Source organism: Nothoprocta perdicaria, unplaced genomic scaffold, assembly GCF_003342845.1.
Source record: "Nothoprocta perdicaria isolate Ctin4 unplaced genomic scaffold, notPer1 scaffold_48, whole genome shotgun sequence".
Lineage (NCBI taxonomy): Eukaryota > Metazoa > Chordata > Aves > Tinamiformes > Tinamidae > Nothoprocta > Nothoprocta perdicaria.
In genome coordinates, this window is record NW_020455732.1 from 1,365,831 (window position 1) to 1,379,855 (window position 14,025).

Below are 14,025 nucleotides of genomic sequence, written 5' to 3' on the forward strand. Positions count from 1 at the left end.
TCACACAAAACCACTAGGATCACAAATTACAGGGAAAAGTGTGTACTCAGGTCTCACAGTTACTGAACATTGACACTTAAAATACATTAGATTCAATTTCACATTTATCTTCAGCAAAAATAGTCAGAAGGGGGAAAAATACACTAGCAAAACCTTCCGTGTGATCAACTGAAAATTATTTGTAAATGGAAACCGTAGCATTCTCATACAACACACACTGCAAAGAAATTTGATGTTGTGGTGTTACAAAGAACATGATTAAGAAAAAAATACTTCCAAAAAGTAACAACCAATGCAAAAAATAAAGGTCATTGACAGATTCTCTGGTTACTCACCCCACTGGAGAGGAGCCAGTTGTAGATGCTCTAGGACCAGCTGATTGAGAACACCTTCCACACTGGCTTCCCCTTCCCGCTTCAGAGAAGGGTAAATTGGAATTAAGGAAAACATTGATTTGGAGAGAAAAAGAGCACATTAATGCACACAACTTTAACTGATGAAAATCAAAACTGCATCTCTAGAGACTCGTAAAATTTCCTGTGGGATGTATCCATCAAGTAGCACTTTATAAAACAAAATTAAGGTCATGGCTACCTTATAAACTCAAAGGTACTAGAGGCACAGGGAGAATGAAAGCCTATGCACTTTAACAGCATTTGTGGAAAATCATGAAAACTTTCAGGTCTAATGTTGGACATTAGGAAAAGCAGCCATAAATTGGGCTCCTGATTGGGTTAAATCTTAGGGTCAGATCACGGAGAGTTGGTTAGCAGTGAGTGTCAAGCAGAGTGCACTTGATGGTGTAATCCAAAGAAATATCCAGCATACTTATATAAAGATTTATGGGCTCTAACACCATAAAAAACTTAGGCTCTTACAGAGCATGAGTATCTCTCTAGAGAATGAGTAAGATCTGTCCAGTATGAGGCATTGCTCTCTACTAGAAAGTCACTATAAATTTTGGGTGCAGAATTTCAAGGTTACTGAGCTGAAGTTTCCAGTAGGAATGATGTGTCAAAAACAGACTGTGGATTTTCTATTCCTTTAGGTACCTGTCTTCTGCTGTGCAAGCCATGACTCTCAAAAACATGGAAAAGATGGATGGAAATGACCACGAGATGCCAGAGTACTTTTTCCTCATGGTAGGTAAACTCATAAAGTTTGCAGATGACATCTCTTCATGGGAATTCACAGATTGCTAACAACAGAGATCTCTGGAGTAATTCCCACTAAATTCAGCAAACCTCAGGTAGCTTGAGAGCAATGGAGGGACATAGACTCAAATGCTCCTTTTCCAAACTATTTGGAAAATAAAGGCAGCAGAATATCACTTCCAAAAAGTATCACTGCTGAAAAATAAGACTTGGGAAACAAACACGACAGAACAAACTCCATAAATTGAGCTCTAGGATAGAGGATACATAATTTAGATTACTTTATAGAGATAGTAGATAAATTTTTCTTTTGCCACATCTTTAATATAAGGAATATATGTGAGAGAAAAGCTAATAAAAAGGTAATATTTTAAAGTTTTAAAACGAGTGGCTGCCGTTAACTGTAATGTTAAACTAACTTGCTGTAATTTACTTACAACTTGCTCACAGAGGTGCCCAGAATATTACAAATTTTTATAGCTTAGAACTCCATGAAAAGCTTAATGTCTCAGATATTGTTATAAACGACAATAAAAAGAGGGGGATTCTCCATAGTTTACTACTGGTAGATGCTATCAAAGCAGATCCATGTATTTACAAGGAAAATACATCTTACCATTTTAAAAGCAAGGCATCAATAGATTATTTACTAAAGCCAACTTCTTAAAGAGGGTATGAGATGTTTCTACAGAGGCCCACTAACAAAAAGAGATGAAAAGGAAAGAAGAGTTTTCCAGGGTGGTAGAATAACCAGAACAAAGTCTTTCTTTCTAGAAGAAAGTCTGCTCTTCCTATTCTATGGCAAGTATTTACAGTGCTAAAAAAATATGCATACCTATGCTTCAAATAACACACAAAAAAGGTAGACCTGTGCTTCCTAGATCCTGTGGCTCATTTTGGGCTCTCTGATAGAAGATCCTGAAATATGGGATGAAGTCACCCGGAGGACTACCAAGACCATTAGAGGGCTGGAGCACATGGCAGATGAGGAGAGGGTGGAGGTTTAGAGAAGACAGTTTCTTCATTCTTAAGAAGAAAAAGCTAAGGGGAGATCTTACTGCTGTTGGTCTTGGTGGGAGGGTACAGATAATATGGAAGCAGACTTTGCTTGGAAGAGCAGCGTTAGGAAGAGGGGCAAAGGACACAAGATGGGAACACCTGAAATTTCAGTTAGATACAATGAAAAAAATCTTCCTACTGAGTGTGGTGAAACATTAGAAAAGGTTTCTCAGAGAGACTGGCATCTCTATCCTTGATGATGCTTGAATGGACAAGGGCCTACACAACCTACTCGTGCCTTCTCCAAGTAGAAGGTTGGACCTGAAGAAATCTCTTCCCTGTACCCCTTCCCTGTAAGTAAAAGTATCTACTTCCACTAAAGCTCTGCTGAAAAGTAGATTCAGAGACAAAAAAAAGCTTAAGTTGACAGAGGGACTCAGTATGATTAGTATGTGCCAAATGGACACAAATAGCATTCAATTAAATATCATTGATCTGTGTCTCCTGGGTGTCCATCAGACAGTTGCACAAAATTGCTCAGTTAGTGGTACTACAGACTGAACAGTGCAGCAAACACATTGCCTTGGAGTATTTAAGTAACCAGCATATGCAGGAGTAAAATCACAGAGCAAAGAGGAGAAAAAGCCCAGGTCAGTTTGCCTGTTTTCTAAGAGAAGCCTTTGGATGTAAGTTAAAGTCAAACTCATGAAGCAGTGAATGCCAATGCACCCTTCCATTCTTAGCTCAAAGGGGATGGATCCTGACACATAACAAAATTGTAAGAAAGATCTAGAATTTCAAATTCATTGGAAAAAATTGCAAAGATAAACAGAAGCACAAACTGTCAACATCAAGTTGGACCTTGCAGAATACATTCACTTAAATAAACCTCCAACTGTTTTCCTGCACTTCCACTGTGATTAAAAAAATGATATTTATCATATATATGATAAATGATACCACAGTCAGATTCTTACATGTCTTTAGGGACCTGGGCTTCAGCTCTTACCACATGATTTTTATTATTACACATCCATATGTGTTGGATGCATCAGCCTGGAATGAAACAGTTGACTTTTTTCAAAAAGGTTTCTACCTTAAAATTGCTGTTTTTTTTTTTCTTCCTGCTGAGCAACATTATACCTCTTGCATCCTTCTAAAATTCATTTTCAGGAACATATTTCTCAGTTGCTCTGCAAATAAGTGGAAGGAACCACATCGTCATAAACAAATTAGAAAATGTTCATAAATAAAATTTACATGAATGAAAAACAAATTTAAATGATTAATGACCATACTTTACTTATGCCAATAGCCTTTTAAATTTTCAGCTTGATTATTTCTGTGGTTCTTCATTATTAAAACTAATTACACTGAGTTATTAACATTCTTGCAGAAGTGTTACTACTGTAAACAATTGTTGATTGCTGTATGGAGATGTAAAGCTCGCTCCAACTGCTGTATTTCTAAGGAAACATTTTCTGATGTACAGAAATGCCACAACATGCAATATTTTCATAGCTGGGGTTCATAATTATAATCATGATAATAATCATCAAAAGCTGCTCAGACAAATGGTCACATAAGCCAATTTCAATAACAACGGAGAATGCTTCGCTCTCAAGCCCAGGCAGCATATCAAATGGCTTAAGCCAAGGTGCTATAAAATACCTAATCTTTTTAATATTTTGATTAGCCATTTAGATGATGAAGCAAAATCCATAAAATCTGTGCATTTGCAACTCAGAAACTTAATAAACTAGTGCAACTTCCTCAGATCAATTAGATGAAACTCAATGAAGAAAAGCTCCAAGCATCAGGAAGAAATCAAGAAATCTGATTTTTGAAATGGAGGTTGAGAATAATTGACTAATAAATATAGTTACATTGAACCATGCGCAAAATACTCATTGGCATCAACATGGTACACTTTTGAAAGAAGACAGTTCCTGGAGTTTGTATCACATTTGACACACACAAGGTAAATCTTTGATTCCATGAGAACCCTCATCTGAAATAATCCAGCTCTGCATTTCATGTACCAAGAATATAGCAATATTGCTGACGTGACTGGAAGAAAATATGGTTTGAAGAAAAGCTGACATTTGGCTTTAAATATAAAAAGCCTAAACTTAGAAGAAGGGATCCCAAATACAATTTCTGGAATGTAAGAAACACTGCAAGTATAACAAACTCAAACATAACACTAAAATTAATGCTGAAGTAAGAAAAAAAAAAGGCAGAAAAATTAAAATGGAACATGATATTTAAATCAGCAATGGATCTCCCATTTTTAAAGGCTATTTCAGCCGAGCTTAAAATGTCTTCCCAGACATTACAGTCTCATTTCACTGAAATAGCAATTATTATTTCATCTCGGAAGCAGATTGGAAAATTTCTCCAACTGAACCAAACCTGGAGAGAGTAGGAGAGGGGAGAAAAAAAGCCTTATTCTCTAATTCATCTCACTGTGAGGTTGCATAAATCACAGAATAATTTATATTGGAAGCCCACTCTGGAGGTCAATACCCAACCTGCTGCTCAAAGCAGGGAAAATGTCAAAGTTCCAACAGGGCGCTCAGAGCCATGTCCACAAGTTTTAAATATCGTCAAAGACATAAATTTTGCAGCACTTCTGGGCAACCTGTTCTCCTGCTTGACTATCCTCATGGTGAAAAGGTTTTTTCTTAGCACTTGGTTGGCATTTATTTGGCTGAAACTTGGCTACAGAAGAGTTCGCAAGAAGGGCTGCAGAAGTCAAGCCTCAGGTATCATTATAAAGATGCAAATCTTAGAGAACTCTGCAGCAAACAGCAGTTTAGAAACTTTAAAAGATGTTTAGCACAGATGCCTTGATCCACAAGTCAGAATGCATAGAAGTTCCTGGAAAAAAAATATGAATTTTGTTTTAAAATATTTAGAAAATATGAAGAGAAATGTAAGTTGAGATATTAGCCACCTTAATAGTACATGCGCTCCATCTGTTCAAAGACTGTGTTAAGACAACAAACCCTGGTTTTTAAGCTGATACCAGATGCCATTTACCAGATGCTAAAAAACAAGACAGTGTGTTCTTAATTTAAATTATCTCAATGCACGTATAATCTCAATGATACTCTAAATCAAATTACTCCACGGTTTCTTTTTAATTGAAAAGGCATGGCACTAAGTATTCTCAGAAGACAGTCTATTTTCCTAATAATTTCCATTTTGTAAGTCATGTCCAAAGATGGAACTGAATAGCAGACTGTGTCCCCTAGCTCCAGCATCCTGTCCTCCAAAAGTATAAAAGAAACTCCCACACTTTATGACACGTTTGTAAATGAAACATTGAAAATGTCATAATTTGAAGTCCTGAATATTTCAGTGGATAAAACCACAGAAAATGTACTTACTACGCTGGAAGGAGTAGAAGGAGTAACCTGATACTTATCATTTATGGACTATATTTGGTCCTCCAAGGAGTTCTCAAAAACTGACTTTTACGGCAGTCAATGTCATACAGTCAGCTAAAATTTGAAACCTTTTTTGCATGATGATTTCATAAGGTATCAACAAAATATTGTGATTCGTCCCAGTGCAGATGATGGCTTGCTTAAAAGGTATGGAAAATGAATTCTTCTTTTTCTTCACTGTTCCTTACATATACCCAATTATATTTTAAAAGTAAAAATAGGCTTTGGCTTCCCTACACTGTAAACATGTTCATCAACTTTTCTTTGGTTAGTTATGAGCACCGAATCTCTCATAAATCCCCACTGTGATAACTCATTTTTCCACTTTATTGCATTGATAGAAACACACTTGGTTTCTATTTATTTCTAAGAAACTAAATAATATATCCCTTCCCTTTAAATAATATATGATTGCTTGTAACAAAACTGTCCGAACTGTGTTCTCCAAAATCTACACTCCTCTCACGTATAGAGGTATATTGGCACATAAAGCTTAGCTGCAGAGCTCAAAGCAGTTTGAAGACAGCAAAAATTTTGCAAAAATGCGTTCTCTGGTAAGGAATATATGTAGAAACGTAGCATAGTATTTTTGCAAATAAATAGTTTTTATTTCTTGGCTGCATTTAGACTGCTTTCTTTAGAGGAAAAAAAAAGTTTACACAGCTAAGCTGTCCATCAGTCTTTCAGAAATAAACCCTGCTTGCTAGCTTCCAATTCCTTTCGTAGAAGGACGAATGGCTCAGAAATAGAAACTTTCTCAAAGTTTTGTGAAAATAAAAGTTGTAGAAGTGAGAATTGGTGGGGGTTATTTTTTTAATGTTGAAATCTAAATTATAAGGAATGAAAGGATGAGAAAGACTATCTTCATTTGAGATGTAAAATCTGGAAAACAATTTACAAGTTTCTTCAATAATTTTCACACCCAGTCACACACACACTTGTTGCCTCATATAACAGTAGTTTTAGTTCTAGTTACAATACAACATTCATAAAAAATATTAGAAACTTAACAACTAATTCTTGCACTGAATTTAGCAGATAAAATTCATGAATTGAAATTATCAATTTTCTTAGACATTGACTTACAAAGCAGCCATGCTCATTTTGGTAGCAAAATTTAGTTTAAATAGAGAATGCAAAACGGATGTTAACAGTGTTGCTCAGCAACAAAACTGAATGAGGATGTATTTTTACACCCTGATAAAATTATTACAGCTATGTATTCAATTCCAGCATAAGAATTCAACTATGCCATCAAATAATATTTACATCTTTCTATAAGAGAGAAATTTGCTAAGTGAGTTCTGGTTAAATATTGACATTTTTGCCTAAATGAAATTCTTTTCGAAATGCTGCCTAGGGAACATGGATGGAACCAGGCACTAGGAATCTTATTTATATTTCACGTCTTGTCTTTGACTAACCATGTACAGCTTTATGCTCTTTTAATAATTAGTAATGAAGCATCATTTCAAATCTCTAGATAAAAGTACAATTAAAAGCCCCAAAAGGCACCTCAAAAGATAAATCATGATTTTCTTGTCCTCTTCTTTCATTTCATGCCCTCTACAATCATGCAAATTTGAGTATGGTTTGAGTGAAAAAAAGTAAATCTCCTGAAAGACCTCATGTATCAACATCCAGCTTGGTGGGATGCACAAAACTTCTCCTTGTTGACAATCACGGCAAATGTGCTTTGGGTAGGCCTTGCACACAAATTTTTATGAAAACGTGGTTTATTTTAATTGCTGAGTGCATGTATATGCCATTTTCCTAATGCACTTGCTAAATTAATAATAATGAGGCAATATTTTATTGCACTTGGAATGATTTGGAGGGGGTTATGTTTAGGATTTTCATGACTGAAGTCATCACTCTACTCCTTCTTAAGCCTTAAATAAACTGCCTAAATTAGATACGGTACTAAATCTGTAAAGAATTGGATATAAGTATTTCTAATTTGCTCTGATTTGTTCAAATAGGATTAAATTAATGAAAGCTCTATAAATCATTTAATGTATCTTCTCTGGGTCCAGTTCACTCACACAGTGTAGGGGAGAAGAGAAAAATTTGACCCTGCAAAACTATTACTCATCAATCCTCACTATAGTTCTTCAGTTCCCTAAAAGTTGTGAAAAACATGCAGGGCTTGAGCAGGCTCAGCGACTCGGAAAAAGCCATTACAGTAAAACCCAAATATCATCTAAATAATATACAGCACAATTAACCTTAAACAGTCTATAATTATGATAAGCTTCATAGTTCTAATTACTTTTCTTTTCCAGTACCACTGCTATACAGTGAGTTGAATTATAAAATAAAAACGTGTCACAGGGCACCTATTTATATATTTTTTAAAGTGAGTATTCATGAAAGGATATAATTTTCCAGCAAATATCCAGCTTGCTGTTAATCTCCAGACCTTTAGCCTGCTGCCTTTCCTCTTCCAGCTGCTTGGCGTTCGCAAACTGGGATCCATCTGTAGGGGATTCTGGGAAACTCTCAAAGCTGAACTTGTCCACTTGGATGGCCATGCTGTAGCACAAGGAAAAGAAACAGAGAGAAAACTATTTTCACCGTTACAGCTTTAAAGAGATGACTTCTGAAGAAACCTCTGTAGACCACTGCGAAACCAATCGCTAAAAGGGCTCAATGTCCTAAAAGTAACAACATAAGACCCACACAATGAACCCTACCAAAAACTGGAGGTAAAGGTCCTGTTTTGGCAAGATAAACAAGCATCAATCAACATTTTAATGCATTGGTGAGCAGCGTGCAAGATACTTGTTCTGCACTTGTGATCAGCTGACCTCATTGTGTGGCTCTACGCAGATTCATCTGCTTTTCCTCTTGGTATCTGAATGCTCTTGGTGCTCTTTATTAAGCTACAGCAGATCTCATGTACTGTGCTGCCAAAGCACTTCTTGTTTCTTGAACTGGCTGAAACAGTAGCATTTAATGAAGAGTATAAATGCATTGCTTGTGAGACAATTTTGCACTTAGGGATAACAGAAGGCCAAGCAACCAGCACCAAAAACCATTCCTGGTGGAGTGCAACTACAGTCAAAGAGGAGGGATGAGAATGTCATTCCACATCTGCCATCAAACCGCAACATCATAGACCAGGGTTACTATTATTCTTTTTCTCTATTTCCACATCTATCAAAGAGGAAAACATTTTCCACAGGCCTTCCCAAGAGGAAAATGCCATTAATGGAAGTCAACAGGAAAATGCTTTAAAACCCCACCAAACTAGGCAGGTTTTGCATAATTAACACTCATTTAAAAAAAAAATGACCCAAACAAAAACAGAAAAAAAGACACAAGGCAATTATAAGAGCAAGGAATGATCCAGAGCTCATAAAGTTCGCTTTGAAAAGATGAACTCAAAGAGGCAGCTCATTCTTCACCCTGAGCAAAAAGCGACATCTCAGGAGAAGCTGTTAATGTTCCACAAACACTTTTGTCATTAAAAGGGACAAATGCTGTGCGGAGACAATGTGCTGCAATTACAGAGTCTACAAGGTGCCTTCTCTGCAGACAACATCTTTGCTGATCTTCACATTTAAAACTCCCCCAAAAAGTCAGTGGAATTAATCTATGCCTCTCTAAGGGCTGTTATCATTTTCAGTATTTTTTTCTTTTGCTGTAGCAAGAGATCATTGCAGTTTCTGCATGTACATGCAAAGACCAACAAACGCCGTGTGCATGTGAAAGCTATAATGAATTCTCAAATGTATATCCCTGAAACTGCAGGAATCATGTCAGTAATGACGACTGTAATGAAAAACACCAGGATATAATCTCTCTCGTGGATTTAAAAAAAAAAAAAAAAAAAAAAAAGGCAGGCAAGAAAACATGTCTATACGAACACTTCCTACTGGTGTATAAGTGGAGCTTCCAGGATTTTGCACAGGTAACATATATAGAAGACAGAGATGCAACTGGAATATCACTCCATCATTTCAGCCTTTCTAAAGGACCCGATGCAAACCCATGCTTGATTTCTCCTATATATGCAGTACAGCTTAAATTCTAACGTAAATTCTCATCGTTCGCTTGTATTCCAACAAATTATTTTCCTTTTGAGCAGCCAAACTCTGTCTTTCAGCAGACCTGCAAAACTGCTCATCAATTACCTGTGCCACACTTCTCTGTGGATGATATATTAGAAAAACATTTGAGCCTAACAATATTTAAGATTTGACTGAAGATATTCACATGACATCCTTCCTTTAATGGGGCATTACTGGCAACATGGTAATTTTTCCCCCCACTGGAAATTAAATATTCATGGAAGAGCTTTTTTTCTTCAGATCCACATCAACTTTGGAAAATATGGTCACATTTTTTAACCCTTTTTTAAAAAAAAACCCATATTCTTTATTTTTATACTGTATAGAGTATATTTCGCCAAGAGACACCTCGTATTACATGAAAAGGTATCACAAAAAACATCCCAGTGGTGTCCTTGTGTGCTAGAAAGCAAAGAGATCCGAGAAAAAGAGAACTGTGGAGAAAAAAAACTACTACTCCGGACAAGCAGTAACACAATATTACAAATTCAGTTGTGGGTAGAATGTATGGCAGCAGCTGAGATAAGGAAACTTCTACAAGACTACATTGACGCTCGAGGTAAATCAGGGTAAAATTTAATTCCAGCTCTTTTTCCTAAACACAGATGCCTTTCACACTTAGAATTCTGTTCCTGCTTCTACCGAAACTATATTGAGTTTTGTCTCTGTTTTGTGTCTATGATGTTTCTTCAGGATTTAATGCACAGCCTAGAGAATGTGCAGTAAATGGAAAGGCTTCCCATAAAAATCAACTCAAAAAATAGGAACGTTTGCCTAAACCAGTCGCTTATCACAACCAAGATTCCCACCTCCCTTTCAATGTGACCATTTCTCCAATCTCAACAGATGTGTTTCCCCAGCGAGGGGTCAACCACTGCACAGACACAGAGTTTCATTTTGACCTCCTTTACCTTTCAGGGAACTCTCCAAATTTTCTCCAGAGAGAATTTTTTTTTAATCAAATCATGAAGCTTTTTGCACAAAAACACTGTGTGATATAAAAGCGATTTCATGGCCAGTTCTGACCCCCGCCTTCAGGAATCATTTTTATGATATCCTCAGCTCCCCTAACGCCTCAAAATTTGACGTGGCAACAAATTTGACATAGAAGGGTTAAAAGAAGAAAGGAGATTAAAAATTACTCAGTCGATATGAAAAAAAAAAACAAAGCAAAACAGCAGAGCAATCACATCTCAGTATATAACAATTAGGCTAGAGGGAACCTCAAGAATCAAATCTCTTATGAGATAAACATGTAACACTAGATGAAAGTGAAAAAAGTAATCCAAATTAACATTATCTCATGTTTATTTTTAATTATTTCACTGCTTTAGAACTGTAATCTATATTGCATATATTTCAGTAAAGCATAAAAAAAATAAAGTAGCTCAAGAGACCCATAAGTAATGATGTCCCCTCCTGGCCTAAAACTGACTTCATAATAAAAAGGATTGCCTTAGTACCTGAACTACACAGAACAAAAGATAATTTTTTCCATTCATCTTTGAAAGGCCAATTAAGTTTAAAAAATTACATTTAGAACTTATTTATTTAAAATAGTGGAAGTGAAGATAAATTCAAACTGTGGCACTGATGTCTGTAGAATTCAACAGCACTTACTTATCCAATAGAAGATATTTCAGATGATAAAAAGTTAAAGCAGGAAAGAATAGTTCCACTGTAGATAAGGTAATATTTGAAAATGGAATGCTGTTAAAAGAATGTTATCTATATCAATCTTCTTTCTTTAAATGCCATTGTACCAGGCATATTGAGGCTTTCCAGTCCCTAAATACAGATCTGAAAACCATCTAAAATGTTTCCCTTTCTAGACCAATAACTTGCATTCTTCTTGTATAGGCATGACCTATCTTCAAGATTTCCTTAAATCTTGAAGATTTCCTTAAAAAATAACAAGACTTGTTCAGCATGCTCCTCAGGCAGTTCCTTGAAGATTCCTGAGTACAAGTGTCCAGTCCACTGGCTTTGAATTATTTATTTTTCCCCAGCCTTATTGATTCTTTTGGTATATAGAGATGTTATATAGATTTTATACAGATTCTCAAGTCCCAAAAGCAACAGAGTTGTCAGTGAAACCAGACTTCACTGCCCAGCAGCAGGATGCAACCATTTTAAGGAGGCAAAGTGTCAGTACTGTAGAGAATGAGTTGTGATTTACAGAGCTTATCTTGTCACTATTGTCAAGTATAATGTTCACAAATATAAATAGGGGCATGAAGAAGCTATTATCTCATTTCTTTTATTACAATAAGGATGCTTTACATAAGGAGATGTGTTCATAGTAAAGAACTGCTCAACACTATTAATAAAAGTGTAACACATCTCTCTCTTACATACACACATGCTATCTATGCACCTAAACAGTATTTTCTTCTTAATTGTAAATCAAGTTAGTATTAGAAAATGGGTTAAATAGTAGATTTTTTCATTAATACACAAGACACTCATGATGCACAGCTGAGGACAAAGTTATCAAAACATAGTTTCCATTTCCAATATACATCAAACAGGTATTCGAACACATTTTATCAGCTGGACTATTCCCTTATGCAAATCTATATGCTATCATAGAAATAGTGGAATCACTAAATCAAATCACCACCTTAACAGCTGCCTCTCATGCGAGCGATAATAAGCAGGGATGCTAATTTTAGCTTGCAATCACAAATAACATTGAAAGGATTAAAATAATAATATACACATACATACTATATATTTTTTTTAATCAGGCAAATGTCATAAACAAGCTTTCAGGCTCTTCGTCTCCAGCCATTCTCAGCACAGAAGGAAACAACGACCTGATTGGTGCGTGTTGCATCCTACCTAGCTCAGCTAGGCCAAGGTCCTGGTCCTTGCAATCCTGCACTTTAGTCCAGCCCTTGGCAACAATTTTAGGATTACAAATGCAAGTTGGGATCTAAACATATTCTAGAAAGCAGACACAAGCAGTCCAAGGCTACAGAATACACAGGAGCAGGAATAGCACTACTTCTCCCCAAGGCACTTTTTAACACTCCCCCTTTCAGAACAGTGCCTAACTGAGCAAAAAATAAGGCATCTTTATGTCATTTTGAGAATAATCCAATGCAGTTAAATCATTAAAACCAGTAATTATTTCCAAAGATAATAATCAGAATATCTGGGTTAACGATTCTTAGCACAAATGGCTTCTTGCAACTAACCTGCAAATTCTAAACCTAACCTAAATTCTGCAAATGAAGAGGGGCAAACGGTTTTGCAAACCCGGGACAGGTTCTGTTCCTTAATCCAAATCAAACTTTCCTTTCAAGTAATTCCAATAAGTAACTCCCTTTCTAGCTCTTTAGCTCCTTCTATGCTGTATGTTTTTAGGCAATACATTCTAATAGAAAAGCTGTGACCTTATGTCACCTGGAAATGCCTATTCCATTGGAAAACAGCCAAGGAGGCATAGTAACCCTGCTTTAACCAATATTTCATTATCAGAAACTATCCACACATAATTTATGGTCTATTTTATACATGAACACAAACTAAAATGGAAACCTTGAAAAGGGAGTAATGTGATTTTCTTACTCAATGGAACAGTATGGAAATACAGAAAACAGAGAAAGCCATCTGGCTTAGATTGCCTTTGAAATATAAATATCACAAGAATAAGCTTTCAGTTGACTTATAAAAATACTAATCATTAAAGAAAAAAGTTAATTATTTGTATTAATGAGTCCTTGTGTATCTGGGATCAAAAGTAAATGAGTCCATGTAGCTGAAGGCAGAGAGAGCTCTCAGGAGAGAGCAGCAAGAAGCGATAGAGAAGACAAAAACCAGGGCTTGTTTTGGTAAGGATGTGTTCAGGGCAAGTAGCTGAGACAAAAATCAACTGTCTAATGTCACCATGTACTTGAAAATATCATTGTACGGGAGTCAGGCTTGCCCAGACGCTCAGATAAGGCCAGATAAAAGAAACTCTCTTTTGCAATTACAGATGACTCTTCCCAGAAAAGGACACCTAACATGAAACTACAAGAGCGAATACAAGAAAGAAGTTCATTTGAACATGCATATTGTAGCCTAGGAGACAAAAATATATGGGGTACTCATGCAAGACTCCTCCTTTTTGATCTGTAGTCTAAATTTAGACATTGTTTAAACATTTAAACTGAGATAAAAGCTTGAGTATACAGAATTCTTGCTGGCTAAACCCTTTCGTTGGCTTGCACATCACTCCATTAGCGGGTTTCAAGACATGCTCTTCCTTCATATTGAGCTCCTGATCCTGAATATTTGCAAATAAAGTCCCATCCTACTGAAGTCATTGGGCATTCGGAAGGGATTAACGGG

General features: G+C 36.2%; 1 protein-coding gene across 1 annotated transcript in view; it reads right to left on the reverse strand.

Moving 5' to 3' along the window:
• The window catches only part of TRAPPC9 (trafficking protein particle complex 9), a 374,540-nt gene that overhangs the window by 197,908 nt on the left and 162,607 nt on the right, over positions 1-14,025 (reverse strand). The window contains exons 19-20 of the mRNA XM_026047148.1: positions 7,990-8,143; positions 336-426 (exon numbers count right to left, since the gene is read on the reverse strand). Coding sequence (XP_025902933.1) covers positions 336-426; positions 7,990-8,143 — 245 coding nt within the window. The remainder of the gene's footprint in view (positions 1-335; positions 427-7,989; positions 8,144-14,025) is intronic.